General features: G+C 37.0%; 1 protein-coding gene across 2 annotated transcripts in view; it reads left to right on the top strand.

The window, feature by feature from the left end:
• ZNF385B (zinc finger protein 385B) overlaps positions 1 to 16,173 on the top strand; it is a 148,260-nt gene that overhangs the window by 100,165 nt on the left and 31,922 nt on the right. For both annotated transcript variants that reach the window (XM_009960377.2, XM_086465354.1), the window contains exon 4: positions 9,501 to 9,611. In XM_009960377.2, the coding sequence (XP_009958679.2) occupies positions 9,501 to 9,611 (111 nt within the window). The remainder of the gene's footprint in view (positions 1 to 9,500; positions 9,612 to 16,173) is intronic.

Raw genomic sequence — 16,173 nt, 5'->3', positions numbered from 1 at the left:
CACAAAGGAAAGGGGAATTGTCATATTCCTTGAGTATTAGTTTAACCATTGGGTTTGTACTTGACGTCGTTCTTTTTCTCAGGTTTGGTCTGTCATGGTCCTAAAAGTTAATCTTATAGATACAAAGTCTTGTAATATGGTAGAGGAGTGATCAGGATGGATTAAAAAAGAAGCTGATGATTACTTAAAGCTGGTTCAGTTTAGTATTAAAAAAGCATTAAACCTCAGATACTTGCTTTTATCCCAAAACATTTTCAGCAGCTTTCTGTTTCTCTGTTTCACCTACAAAAATATCCAATCTTGTCTTGAGCAGAAAATTTGACATTTTTCTACCATAAGGGTTAAATCTATTGTTGATGTTTACATTAAAATACAATCCTTTTGTGTATTTATATCCTTACTTGAGAATAAGCCTTATAAGAAACTGAGACCAGAGTCAGAATTTTTTTTTTTGCTGTTGTGTCTCACCAATTCTTTCTTTCTTTGGGTTAAGTCTTTCTACAGGAATCAAATATTAAATTTTAATAATATTTGACATGAGAATTTCTAATACAGCACTGGTATTTAATTTCCAGAATACTCTTTCTAAGGATCTCCTGATTACAATTTTCTAAACCAGATATTATTTTTAACATGCAATAAATATCCCCATGGATGAAGGGAAGGAAGGGCAGAGGAAATTTCCGACACTGGAACAATAGTAGTAAAATTAGAATTAAAAGGTGTTTTCTCAGTTCTCTTTTGATCTCTGTGCTTAATCATACCACGTTATACGGGGAGAAGAGAGGGATAGGGAGAGATTGATATTTTTATTTTAAAATCAGAGTTTCTTGATTTAAGCCAGAGAAATGCAAAGACAGAGGAGGACAGAAGAGCAAAAGATTAGAAAATCTCTGATTTTATTTCAGTTGGACAGTGTAGTATGTTTTTCCTTTTGCTTATGTTGGTCTAAACCACAATTTTGGACTGGTTTAGGAGGAACAAAATTCTACTGAGAAGGCTGAGATTCATCCTTGGCCTCCTGAGCTTGGTCGGACAAAGCCTTTCTACGTGAAAATCCTACTGAAAGCAGTCTCTGCTTCAGCATAAGAGTCCCAGTTTGGTGCTTTTTCAGACAGCTCCCTTTCCCAGACTGGGTCAGAGTATATCCTAAGGTAGAGAAGGATGTGTGGTGGTGAAATTATTTGTACTAGCACACAAGATGGATAAATGGGCGTGTCAGTAAAGATTTAGGGCTATGCTTCCCAAGTTGATGCTGAGGCAAAAGATCAATGCATTTCTTGTTAAAACAAAAAAGATGTAATTATGTAGGTAAAGAGAAAGTATATTTGAGCATATTATTCTAACTTTTGGTACCTATGTTTCAATGGTGTGTTGAAAATCTAAAAAGGAGTCAGAGAAAACCTACCAAATGAATCAAGCCTCTTATAGTGAGTGGCTTAAGAAACTTACTTGGCTTATCAGAGAGAAGGTTAAGAGCTGATCCAGTTGCAGTGTATCAGTGCCTACACGTTCAGAAGGTATCTGAGATTAGGGTGACCTTTACTAGAGAGTTACAACTAGATCGAGTGGTTTATAATAGACACGATAAGCGTCTCTTCCCCACTGATGTAAATTAACTTAGTTGGAAACTTCTAAATCAGGCTGTTGAGGTTTTTTCCCAAAATTTAGGCTATGGTTGACCGCAAATTGTCAGACTTCGTAATAGGAAGGGCTAAAACTCTCCAGTGAATGAAATTGTGTCATTAATTTTTCAGGAAATCAGATGTAATGGTTTCTTCTGGCCTAAAACAAATCTGTAAATTGCTGCAGACATTGCTTTCTGTATGCTGTATGATTGTGAATACAGGCATGCAGAGAGAATCATCCCCTTTTTCATTTTTCCATGCAAGCTGTACTTTAAAAGGGGAACATGCAAGAGGCTGTGCACACCAAGTTGTTCTGCATTGTGCCATAGGACTGGATGTAGAAAAGTAGGGAGGGAAACCTAACTCTAGTGGCTGGGGACAGAAGATTGGTCTCCCAAGTCCGGGACCCCAGCCCTGCAGCTCCTTTAACAGAAATGATGTGGAATTTACAAAAATAAAATTAGCTGAACCTTAATTTCTAAAGGAAAATGAGGAAGCTGAATTTATTAATATTTCACCTCTTTTAAGACATAAAAGGTTCTTCCCAGCTCTAGCTACTTTTTTAGTTGTTTTTTACTAAAAATGAAGTAGAAGTGTAAACTCCAAGGATGTCTCTTTCCTTTTTTATTTTTCAATACTTACTGTTATTTCAACAACTCTTCATGGATAGCTGTAATATCTGACATGTTAGCAAGTGAATTACAGCAAGATTTTTGTTTTGTTTAAAAATACCTCCAGGCTGATTTCACTGACTAGTAGTAGTGTGTGGAGGTCACAGCTATCACAGCCGTTGTTTTCCTCAGCGAAGCTGGAACTTGCTGCCAAATTGATCAAGAGGGGGAGAGACAAATACAGTGAGAGGTTGCATTCAGAGAGATTTGCCTTCAGAGTACAATGTTGTTAGTATATTTTGGGAACCATGTGGAAGGGAAGGGAGATTTTAGTTCCTGTGGTCTGAATTCTTTCGTAGTGGGTGCTTGTGGCTTTCTGAATTTGGGGAAAGACATATACTCAGAATGTAAAAAAAAAAAAAAAAAAAATCGTGGACTCATTGCAACCTGAGTGGTGTTGGGTTTGATTTCAATGACATCCAGGTTTCATTTCAAGTACATTAAGACATCCTGTTAAACAACAAAAGCAACCCTCAGTTAGACCACAGGATTAGGGTAAAAAGACCATATAATGTTGCAAATTAACTATTCTTTCTGTTCTAATTAAACGTTCGCACAAGTGTCTGAATCAGCTGCTGGGAATCTGACAGAAGCCCTCCCCTGCCTTGGTTATTGGCCATTTACATATGCCTGTTTTTTTCAAGCCTGAAAATGTTGTGAAGAGCATAGAAATAGAGGTGTGGGGAGGTGATTAGAGAACTGCAGGCTCATCATACAGAAATACATCTCTGGGGACGTGCTCTGTCCTAGTCAAGGAGAGCTGATATGCAGGGAGCAGTGATGGCATTCCCACAAGAAAAGTAAGTTGTGCACATCATAGAATCATTTAGGTTGAAAAAGACCCTTTAGATCATTAAGTCTGACTGTTAACTTAACAGTACCAAGGCCACCATTAAACCCTATCTGTTAAGCGCCACGTCTACATGTCTTTTAAAGGCCTCCAGGGATGGTGACTCCACCACTTCCCTGGGCAGCCTATTCCAGTGCTTGAAAATCCTTTCAGTGAAGAAATTCTTCCTAATGTCCAATCTAAACCTCCCCTAGTGCAACTTGAAGCCATTTCCTCTTGTCCTATCACTTGTTACTTGGGAGAAGAGACCAACACCCACCTCACTACAAACTCCTTTCAGGTAGAGCTCCATCAGTAGAGCTGACTCAAGTGTTCCTGGCGATGCAAAATAAGCAAGGAAATGTATAACTGTATAGCATTGATTTGAACAGTAAAGTACACTTAGCATTAGCCAAATGCCAAGTATGTTCACTGTTGGGACAAAAGCAGCATGAAAATGGAGAGAACAGATTCTTGCTAGTTTGTGTTGGCCAAGTATGGAAAGTATTGCATCCCAATGTTTCTGATTTTATGCTAGGCAATTTAAATAAGTGCTTCTATGCACATACAACTATGTGTATTCACTTCTGTCGCTCTTTTAGCCATCATAATATGTACAGTTATGATAGGAGGGCTGTGTATATGTGGCAGAATTTATGATAAGCTTCAACGTATGGTTATTCTTCACGGTGGCAGTATGCTTGCCTTTCCTGACAACTGGAGCTCAAACACAGGAGGAGTTCATGTAGGCCTTGCGATCTAGAAGGATGTTGATAAGATCTGATCTACAGGATGCTCGTTGGTGTTTGCCTACTTACATCATCATCATGGCACACAAATAAGGAGTGTTGTCCAATGGTTTAAAAAAATCCCAGACCTTAATTTAGATGCTGCTCCTGCAGTGGTAATTTATATATACCACTGTTTTGTCCTGTTGATTGCCACAGGGAAACATTGGATTGTATTATCAATTCGTTCCACATACAGTTTAAAATTTTGCTTTATCAGAGTAAAATGACACAGTATGCCATAGGGCCACTCTCAGTCTTGTTTCAGAAGCTTCTTAATGCGCAGTGGTTAAGTGACACTCAGTTAAATCTCTTCTACACACTTACAATATTCTGCTTACAAATGCTTGTCTGACAGCTCTAGATTTGACCCAGGAGTTACATCATGATGAGAGGTAACTGAACTGAGGGCATAAATTCCCAGTCACAATTTTAAACGTTAATCAGATTCACAATTATGCTGCTGCTATGAGAAGACAGAGCTTTTGGGTGTAGATTTTTGTTGTAGTGGTAGCAATAGCATGTATGACACTTGCTTAGCATGCTTCAGTAGCTAAGCAGATCAGGAAGAGAATGAAAGTGTAAATCAGTGCAGTATCACTAGCTCAGATGTGTAACCAGCAATTTAGCCCTGGATACCAGCCAAGCACTGATAGGTTCAACTCGGATAACCATCTGAGTTTATCCTAATTTTTAAACTGAAGATTGTACCTGAGCAAAACCTAATACAAATATTCTGGATTTCCAACATCACAAAAAGCAGCTTTTCTTTCAACGTAGTGTCACCTAATTTAAACAAAAGGCTAAGAAATTTTACCTAACCTTTCTGTTTGCAGCAACTTCCCTCTTTACAGGATCAGTGCCGTTTATTTCTGAGGCTCACAAATTGGTGTTTGTACTGTCTGCTATGTGTAAAGAGATCTTTTCTATTTTAAAATAACTAGAGGTTATTTTAAAAGGACTTCTCATGATGCATTTGCTCATTTTTTTTTTTCTCCTTCCTGTGCCTAGTTTGATGTCTCTTAGTAGTCTGGTTCAGTTCTCTGAAGGCACCAGAAGAATTCATGATACCATGACACACAGCAGGGCAGGGAGAGTTACTAGTTGCAAGAATTATTAGAGAATTCAAGGATTAAATTGTTAAATAACTGACAATAAAGTATAACAGCTCATGTAAAACTGCTTTTGTACCTTAGGACTGAAAGGTGACAAGTGTGATGCAAATTTTAAAAAACCATTCCATGAAAAAGGTAAGCTTTTGGATGACATGTTTTTGTGAGGGAAATTAATAGAAACCTCAATAAGAATAGTATAAGAGGACACCTCATACTGTAAACTGCCTGTAAAGTGTCAACATAATTCCTTTTTAAAGATAAATCCCTCTTTAAAAACCTGTCTGTAGGGGTCAACAAACATGTGAATAAGGATGCTTTAATTGACATATTTTGAGTTACTGAAAGGGTTTTCACAAATCCCCTTGGCAAAGATTTTAAAGAAAAACTAAATTGGCATAAGAGGATCCTGGTGTGCTGAAAAGATACTTGTGAGGTAAGTGAGCTGAGGAAGTTTGCTAACGGTGAAGTTCTCCAAGGTGGTAAGGACAAAGAAAGACCAAAATATTGTGAAAGACCTTAATGAGACTAAGAAGCCAGACAATAAATGGTTGGTGAAGTTCCATCTAAATAAATGTAAAGTGATACACACGCAAGGAAAACTTCACAAAACTTCATGTAGAAAGTAATGTGCTATGAGTTGGCCATTAACACTTGGGAGTGAGATCTGAGGTTTACAATAGTGATTTAATGAAAACATGAGCTCAGAGTTCAGGACTGATCCACTCTGAGTATTATGTATGGTTCATTTTCATGTTTTCAAAATATTTGATTGAATTTGTTAAATTGTGGTAGGGTTAGAAAGGCAACAAGGATGCTCAAAGGAATGGAATGGTTTCCATGCACAGAATGACTGAGCAACACAGATAAAATTGAGTTGCATGGAGCTAAATTTAAACAAAAATAATGTTTATTGACACAGAGGATTGTAGGCGTTGGAACTCAATGTAAAGAGTGCAAACTGGTCTACATCAGTTCAGGGAGTGACTATGCAAGAGAAAGTCACTGGAATTTACCAAATGTGGAGGAAACACCTGGCTGTGGAAAAATATGTGAACCTTGTGAAGATAGTCGGGGGAAATTTGATGTATGTGTGTTCTCTTGGTAGCTACATATGATTATTTTGAGGGATAAAATGATAGGCTAGATGGAGCTTCAGTAGAGTTCAGCAGTTTTTCTGTGCTTTTGGATTGTCTGTTGCTACATTTGCATTTTTTAAATGCTTTGAAAGTCATTGTTGCCAGTCTTGGTAGCTGTAGAGTATTTCTCAGGTTGGCGTGTTCTGAAATCTGGAAATTGAAGTAGTAATAGTAGGTTACTGCTGAAACCTGTCCCGATTCTGTTAATCCTTGCTCACTTCAATAGTTTGGGTGGTTTTAAGGAGACTCATTGCAAGAAGATAGTATCTTCTAACTTCGTTGGAAAGGCGTTTTTAAATTTAACTTTTTATTAAACCAATTGAAATAGAAGACTAAAAGGTTGTTAAACTTAATTACGGCTATTATTCCTCCTGTAGCATAAACAGTGGAATGTAGCTTTTTGTTTGCATTTGTGGTAGCTGTTAGCTTCTGTTATTACTTTGTTTTATAGAACTAGTTTTTAAATACTGGTGCTCCCCACTGGGCAAAGTGTGCTGTGTCATTTCCTAATATATACTTCAACAAATTACTCTCTCCCTCTTTCCTACTCCCTCCCTTTCTCCCTGCAATGAAGAGGATAATTTTGTGTAGCGATCTGAGATCAGTTTACCTTGCAGCATTAATCTTCTAACAGAGAGATACTATTTTATTTTTCCAGTATGCTGTAATCCACCCCAGTTTCTCATATATTTAAAACCTATTAATTGTTAATGTTGCACTTCTTGAGTTCTAATCATGACCAGACTACATGCGGGGCTCTGGTTTGGGAAGGATCATTAACTGTTCCCCCGTAGTACTTTCTGGAGGCAGTGCAAGCTGTATTATTTGTGTAGATTTTGTCCTTGTGCTGCTACATCTGTTTGAAACTGGGACTTTGTACATAGTCTGCATTGTATGGTTTTGAAGTGCATTGCCTAACGCTAGCACTGTGGACTGTTATCTGGAACGCACAGAGGAATCATTGATCACTGCTTCTTTTTCCCTTTATATTTTTTGAACGGGACTACAGACGCTAGTGGGTATTTTTGCTATTTCTTTTCACCGATCTCAGACACTTCAAATGATTGAGGTACTTTTCAGCATTACTCTTTTGTTCTAGGTTACCTGCTCTAACAATTAGTAGTTAAGTTGAAAAGCAAAACATATCTTCCATTTAAGAAAAAAACCCAAACAACAAAACCTATTCCCTAATAATATAGCAACCTTTTAATATATATTATAAATGTAATAGTAGATATTGACTGGCATATCTATTATAAAATGGGTGCTCAAAAGGCTTATAATCTGCATGTATAATTGTGATATATTATGCAGGGTGATGCAATAAATGGTACAAGTCAAAAACAGATTTTTTTTTGTTATATTTTAGGCTTTTAAACTTTGGTCTGTCACTATATTCTAGAAACAGAAGAATTAGGAAATAAGGATATTTATTTTGGGGTTTTTTTAGACTATCACATTCTTTGTAACAACACTATCTCATTTAATAATGCAGTAGTTCATTCTAGATGAGGTGTTTTAACTTTTGTAATTGTCTTAATATAGTACCCCTATGGCAATGAAATACAGTATTTAACGGCAAAAGCTGATAAAAATTGTGTCATCTCTCCAGAAAATTCGTTAGCAATGATATTTACAAAACCATGCATTTGGTTTAAAAGGAATGTAGCAAGAAACCTATGTAGCCATAGTCCAAAAAAAATTAAGTGTTTAATGTTAGGGAATAGATTATCGGGGAATGTCTTCTTAGGCTTACACAGTGTAATATGTTTTTCTTAAATTTGTTTATTTGTGTGTGTGCATATATTTGAAAAAAATCCTTATTAGTGCTGGCTTCTCTGGAAGCTTAAATGTGTGTAAGAGAAAATTACAGTCTTTATCTCAGGATTAGAAAATCCGGAAGCAGCTAATTTACTGTTACAATTTTTTTAACTAATAAATCAGTAACTTCAACTTTTCTCTCTTGGTTTTGTGAGTCAGCTTAGTTATCAAATATGTGATGTGTAGCACCCAAGATTAAACAGCCAGGTTTGGTTTCTTCAAATAGTACTGTAAAGGAAGAAAAAACATCACTGTGACTGCAAAGCAAGTTTCAGAAAAATATCTTTGTAACAAATTGAACTGTTTTCCCCTGAGCTGTTTTAAAAACCAAGTTGGGAAATGAGCACTTATCTTTTCTTGTAGATTGCCATTTTTTGCCCTCTGCTCTTTGGAATCTATTTCTCATCTTAAATAAGGATGGAGGATCAAATGTGAACAGTTGCTTATAGGATAATTTGGATTGAAAGGGACCTTAGAGGTCATCTGGTCCAACCTCCTGCTCAAAACAGATCAGCTGTGAGATCAGACCAGATATTCTGTTTTATTTGTATTAGAAAAATATGTTTTAATCTTTTTGAGTCAGGAAATTAATTTTAATCTGTATCCATGCCACATCAAGAAAAATTACATATTATGCTTAATGGAGACATTGATGCATTAGCAGTTACAAACTGTGTTTCCGTAACATCCAGTGCCATTCCCCAGCTCCTGCAGTGTGTACAACAGAGCTGTCTGTGATCTTGAGGAAATTCTAAACTGGTGGTCAACAAGAGTCCTAGTATTTAGCAAAGATGTAATCAGGATTAATATATTCAGTCCTTCGCTTATCTCACATTTTTCACAGTGTTAAAATGTTTTCTGTAGCGTGGTAACTTCAGTACCCTTTCCTGGTGCAAACGCTCCCTGCGTGCTCCTCCGAACTTCAGCCTTCCCATGGGCTCCGTCACTTATCAGTTCTGCATGGAAATGTTTAGGGATTGTGACCTTTTTTCCCAGCAAGAGGTGTTTCTAACAGTGCCTGCAAAGGACCTTCTCTCACAAAAAGGTCTCCAGGAGAGAATATTTTGCAAATAATACTAATATCTATCACTGAACAGAAAACAAGTAGAGATACATGACAGTGTTTTGTTAGGGGGCAAACGTGGTTTCTCATCAAGTGTCTGTTGGATCAGCAGGTGATAAGGGAGGGCTTTCAGGGGGCTCTTTGCAATTCAGATGCAATAGTGGGGCCCTGCGGCATGGAGGATGTGCAGGGCTGGGGGAGGAACTATTTCATAGCCTGGGGATGGCAGCAACAATGGAGCTGCCTTTTCTTGATAAGATTTGGCATGCTACCAATTCCCTAACCTATGTTAAATCCAATTATTAGGAGGGCTGAAATTTTGTTTCCTCCTGTTTATATCAAAAAAATGAAAGAAAAAAAGCTTCCAACAGAAAGTGTTATTTTTAATTTTTTGTCTGTACTGTATATTACCCTGAAAATTTGTAAATTAATTATCTTTTATTCTCCAGATGGATCCTGTGCAAAAAGCAGTCATAAACCATACATTTGGAGTGTCCATTCCCCCAAAGAAGAAACAAGTCATTTCCTGTAATGTCTGCCAGCTTCGCTTTAACTCCGATGTGAGTATTGGCTATTTTCATTCCTCTTTTTTTTTTTTTTTTTTCCTGGTACATTAGGTTTAATTAATCTAAACCCCTTTTTCCCAAACAAATTATTCCAGTTCTGCCTGCATTCTGCTCAGCCTGCTGGGCTGATATTTTGTCCACTCAGAGGTGGAAGTCCATAGAGGTATATTGCTCTTTGATTTTCTTGAGGGGGTCTGGCATGATATTCAATAGCATGTCCATTGATGATATCCCATTTGGCAGTCCAGTAACCTTCAAGAAATACTGCAAAAAGAAATTTTTGTTCGTTTGGTTGGTTGGTTGGTTGGTTTGGTTTTGGTTTATTTGTTTTTTTCAAAAAAAAGGAAGGGGAGCAGACAGAAAAGCTTCCTTGCAAGTTCTCCATGTCATACCAGCTCTTCTAGAAGAAATAAGTTTTTGCTTTTATTCCTACATCCTTGCTGATAATGTGTCATCTGATTTCTTAATAAAGTCACTCTTCCAGTAACTTTCATTTATAATAAATAAAACATTTACTTCTAGATGTCTTTCTGAGTATGATAAAGTTCAAGGAAGCTGTTTTCTGAGGTGTAATTAAAAATAATGCATTACAAAAGAGTACATTGACTGATATGTTTAAAATGTATATCCCATTAATGTTGTTTCTGAGTAGCTTGAAAATTAAAGAAATTCAAGAAAGTTATGTCTATGAAAATTATGACCTTTGGCACTTTAAAAATATGTATTTGTTCTTGGACACTACTTACTTATGTCATTAAGCTAATTAAAAAAACCCCTAAAATTCTCAGATTTTTTGTTGATTTCGAGTGTAAGAACAAATCCTTAAGGGATGTGTTAATATTATATATTTTGTTGTTATAATTTTGATCTAAGAAATAGTTTGCAGGCACCTCCTCACAGCCTTCATGTACTTGATGCTCCTAGAGATTCACAGTAGAGCACCCATACCTATTACTCTGATTTTCTCTGCCTTTACGATTCCACTTTGAAAAGTGTCCTGTAAAGTTGTTTCCCCAATTTGGGTTTAGGCTGGTGTGGATTTTGAAGCAGTGCTATCTTACCTTCAAATTGATTTCTAAATCTGTCACCTTTTGATAAGCTTATTAAACTTTCTTTGAAGTGGCAATATCTACTCAGTTAACAGACTTCAAAAGTTGTTGTTTAAAATTTAGTTCACTTGTCTTTCCTCTTTAAGGTTAAGATTTAAGGTAAAAAAAAAAAATCTTTCTGCTCTGATACGTGGTCCAGATATCTACTTTTACTGATTAAAACAAGGAACCAATAAAGTTTTTAAAAATTTCCCTGGGTTTCATGAATCTGAATCCTGCTTCTGAGCTGGACCTTACTGTGTCACCAGGGAGGGAGCTCACTCTGTTTCTGCTCTTCCCTCTCTTCCAGAGGTCAGGGTTGCTCTGATGATGAGTCCTGTCCCTAGAGGAGTCAGTCACTTTGTCTGCACTGACATTCAGGTGGACAAACAGCACTTCAGCCAGATGGATTGAATCGCACTTAGTGGCTCGAAACAAAACAAGAGCTGAAATATTATGTCATTTTGTAAATCTGCCAACCAAGCTATTTTCCTATCTAGAGTTAGAAAGTAGAACAAGAAGCGCGTATCATATTCTGCTTTCAATAGTGGCATCACAAAAGCATGGCGGATTATAGCCTTCTTTCATCTTCTGGGACAGGTGTATTCATATGATGTCGGGCTTCTTTCTTTCTAAATGTGACCAATATGTTCAGTTCTAGTTGCTAGAAAATATCATCCTCCTTTTGTAATGAATGATTGTAAGAAAAGATGAAGCATCATGACTGTGCCACTGTTAGTGATAAAATGCAGTTTCTTACTTTCTACAGCAGTTTGCTTTACCATAGCATTCACAAACAACCTGGAAGTTTTAGCTTAGAATGCGCTGAGATTCTAGTAGTGTTATTAATACTAGAAAATACTTTAATATAAATTCAAGTTTCACAAATAGTTCATAACCACAGCATACAGGAATATTTGGAGAATGAGTTTTTGTAGTACAGCACTTCTATTTTAAAAGCTACCTAGCCTTTCATCAGATTATTGAGCTTCTCCTGGGAAGCTCACATAAGATTTTAAATCTTTTCTCCAGGTTCAGTCTTTTGACCTTAAGAGTTATTTATCTGAGCATGTGTTGCCTTTTTTTTTCCTGAGAGATTGAAATTGTATTTTATTCAGATATTATTCTTACCACTGCCTGCTCCCATAATCTGCGTTGTAATTTCAGTGAGGTAATGCTAATGGCCTTTCAACTAAGCTCTGCAGACTCTTAAAGTTCTTTCTTAGCTTGTTAAAAGCTCCTTCACAAAAAAAAAAAAAAAAAATCTGGACTCTCTGCTTGTATTTTTCTTTTGGTCCCTTTATAATGTGGAATTATGCTTAGAGGGTGGAATGGTCTTTAGAATTCATCCTGTGTTTGTGGACTGGGGAAAAGGGAGTCAGATTTTTGTGAACCTTGTAACTGTTGAATTTTTCTGTGAATCAGTTCCACTGTGTAACATCCTAGGAATGTATTGAGAGCCTTTCAGGTGGCATCAAACTGTCATAACCTGCATTAAGATCTTGAGCATAGCACATTGCAGAATGAGATTTGTAGTAGAGCCACTTCACACTTGCAGTTTCTTCTAGCTCTACAAGGCTGACATGCTTCTTGTTGTTGATGGGTGTTTTGTTCCTCTGAACTTCCTTTGGCCTAAATTTTGCAAGCAAATGAAATAAAGATGACAGAAGTAAGCTATGAAGTAGTTTTCTTTCTTTTGTTCTCCTAAATGAATTTCAGTTGCATCATGTTTGAACATTCTGACCTGATTCTAATAGTGCTTTATGTATTGTATGAGTAACGTACGGACCAGTGGATGTTCATCTGTGAGAACAAAAAAACTGGTTTCCTCGCTTGCAGTCTTTTCCTCACACTGTGTATGCCCACTGGTCTGGATCAATAGACCAAGAAATTCAGACTAGTCAATTTATGGTCATCAAACCTCCCACTAAATTAATACAGTAAATTGCAAAGGTTTCAGTTTTCTGCTGCTAGCACGTCTGCAGGTTTAGCTTTGGTGAGAGTGTTCTGGCATCAGATTCAGAGGCAGGGATCTGCAGCTATCTGCAGGAAGAGAAAGTCTGATGCCAGGGATGGAAGGAAATTTTAAAATAGGTTTTCTCCAATGTGGGAGTAAACATACTTAATGTTGAAGTTATGCCTTCGGTATTTTGAAAAATAAAAATTGCTAGGATGATGCTATTTTTCTTCTACCATATTATAATTTGAAGAGAGTGTTTACTAACTGAATTCTTCAGGATCTCCCAGTCTCCTGTACTTTTAAAACAATTTTTGAAAGTACAACATTAAGAAAACATCTGTGTACAAACTCTAAATTTGGCCTGTTTATCCTCTTCCAAAAATGATGAGGTTTGACTCATACTCATAGGCATTCACCATCGTACTCTATCCGTCCTTTTCTAGAATTCAATAGCTGCAGTTTGGTCAATTTGGAAGTTGTGTTTTTCTGCTAATAAATTGTGGCACAAACAATTTGAGCACTCCAGGAGAAACTGTAGTGCAGAAGAGGTGATCCAAAATCTTGAGAAACAGAAAAATAAAAGGTCAGCTCTGTGAAATAATACCAAACTAAAGTTGTTTCAATAGCCTGAACTTTGAGGTCCTTGAATGGGAATTTTATCTGTAATAGTAGTGTTGACTTGACAACCATGATAACTGCGGTTGCTTCAACAATATTTTTCACATGATCGAGTTAAGATGCTTTAGCTGGTACTTAGAGTGGGATTGTGTGCCTAAACCTAAGTGTCTTGTCGTTTGAGTATCCAAGGTATTTAGGACGTCCACGCCAGGCTGGTAGACCTGACAGAGCACCTGCAGTTGGAGGTCAGGCTGCAGACCTGAGGACATCCCAAATTATACTGGATGACCTGTTTCTAGAGCTGAATCCCCACTCATTAGGTTTGCCTTCTATTTTCTTTTTCTTTTCTTCTTTTTTTCTCTTTTTGGAATGGGAGGAGGGAAGCAAGATTTAGTGAGGGGGAAAAAAAACATTAAAAGAAATAGGAGAAAGTTAATTGACCTCAAGATTATGATACTAGAAAATTAATAGAGTTCTTAACAATTCAAAGGAAGTGAAATGGCAAAAAAGTGGGGGAATAGAGAAAAGGCCTTTTTCCTAAACTATTTTTTAACAATGGTAGATACCAGGAGTCAACTGCTGTTGAATTAAGTTGCAAATCTCAATTTAGGAAGCATAGCATTGTGAGGATTGGTAGTTGATAAGATTGATAAGTCAGAATAGTCAATGAGATCCTTATTCCAACCTACTTAAACTTGATTCTGTTATGCAGAGGAACATACTTTTTTTTGGAAAACTGTCTTAAAAAAATAAAGCAACACCATCCATTAATATTTACAGCTGGATTTGCTCCAGTATATTAGACTGAACACAGGTGTTTCCATCTTTGCATCAAAATATCTGTTAACACCATTTTATCTTTCGATTTCTACGTGATGATGAAACAGTATGTGTTCCAGTGCAGCAATGACTAGTGTGTCAGTGAAGTTCAAGCTACAGTCCTGTGTTATAATCTGGCTCAGAAAAAATGAGAAATATCTCAGTTACGTTTACTACCACGAGAGACCATGCACCAGAAGAGGAAGAATCCTCTTCGTGGAACAGATTGTGATAGTGAGTCAGATTTAACACTTGCTTAAAGGCCACCAGAGCAAGGGACGTGACTGTGTTTCACCAAGAGGAAGCAAGACATGCTGTGGAAGATCTAGCTTAGCCTTTGAAAAAATACTTTTTTTTTTCCTTTTAAGAATTCTGGGATTTAGCTTTGCTAAATAAGTTTTCATATTAATTACATAGGTCTGGCTTGTTGATATTAAGTATTTATATTACAGACATTCTAGCAGAAACAAAAAGCAGCTTGACTGAGTTTGCTGAATCCTTACAGTACCTGTAAAAGGGTCCAGTAGCAACAGGGCAAGGGGAAAAATGGCTGTTTTCTGTCCCACATAGATTCCTTCTCTGCCTACTTTTGGCTTGTTCTTTCTTGTTCCTTCTGGCCACCAGATGAATTTGCAGCATCTCCTGCAGCTGCTGTGTGGCAGTAAGTCCCTCCAGCAGCTGTGGAGCTTTGGCTAGACTGTCCCCGAGATGTCTGTTATATTCTGTTATGGTGTCTGACACTGTAGCTTGCAGACATAAGAGAAAAGTGAGTGGCAGTTGCAAGGATACCTGTTTGGCTTCTGCAGAATTGCCTTTTTCTCCATATCTATGAATCATCACCTTATGTTCAAGAAAATTCTATCTATTCTTCTCCCTCCTTATTTGAATTGATAGTCCACAGAGTTTTTGGAGCTTGGGCGCTATACAATAATGTCAGTGCTAATCCAGTCCCTTTCCTCAGCAGCCAGATCTCTCTGTACTCCAGGCTCACAAATACATTATGCCAGCAATCCAGCCAGCAGTCCACACAGGTTTTTGTCCTTTTTTTTTGTTTGGTGATGCTTTTTTTTGAGAACAGTTTGTCATCTGTTGATCACGTCTAAAAGATCTGCTTCCCTCTGCACATTTTCTGTTTCTTGCAGAAAGGTCTTTGGCTGTGATACAGCCTGGTAGGTACCATCTTGTTGATAGGATACCACTTGATTGAAATAAATAGGTTTTGTGCAGTGTATGGCTCTGTGAGTAACGACTGTAAGTTGGTACTGCTTTTTGGTGTCACCTGTGAAGGCTCAGAAATAAAGAAAAAAACACCTTGTAGGTAGATCAGAAAAAGCAGATGTAACAGTTGGGCGTTAAGAGATGCTGAAGGTCATCTTATTGTTGAATGCATTTATAGCTAATAAAAATGATGTGATGATAGTGATCATCTTTTTAAGAAGCCAGAAGGCAGATTTTTGAAGTTTAGACAAGTTATTATCAAATGTTAACTTTGCAAATTGGAATGAATCACTGATGCTGTCAAAAAGATAACACACAAGATAATCAATAGCATCAGATAGCGTCTACAGAACTGTCATCGTCTTTTGTCGAGTATTTTACATTTTCCCTATAAATAAGACTATTTATATTGATTCTTTAGAGATGGAGGGTAGTGAAGCAGATAGGAGGTAATTAAAAGCATAAATCTCAGGAACTTGTGAAGGTAATTTTCTGTTTTGTAGACAGAACTGACAAAATGATGAAAGCTGTTAGTTCCAACATGACAGAAATACTGCACGATTGTAGGGTGCAGGGTTATAACTTGCTGAAAGTTCTGTTCAAATAACAGCTATTTAGCAGAGCTTTTAACTAAGTTGACTTCTTATGACATGGCTGATCCTCACAACTTTTTGATTTTTCTGTGTCCTTTTTGATAGTAATCTACCTTATTATTTGGAGCAATTAGGTTTTAGAAATCCATTGAGAACAGAATTGAAAAAATAATGCGTACCTTTGGTAAATAAATGTATGAACACGTCAGTTTTGCAGATTTCTTCAATTACATCTATTATTAATGTCAAATGAGGTAAAA

Source organism: Leptosomus discolor, chromosome 5, assembly GCF_034619465.1.
Source record: "Leptosomus discolor isolate bLepDis1 chromosome 5, bLepDis1.hap2, whole genome shotgun sequence".
Classification (NCBI taxonomy): domain Eukaryota; kingdom Metazoa; phylum Chordata; class Aves; order Leptosomiformes; family Leptosomidae; genus Leptosomus; species Leptosomus discolor.
Note: the sequence above shows the minus strand (reverse complement) of the source record. Positions and strands in the feature narration are given on the sequence as shown.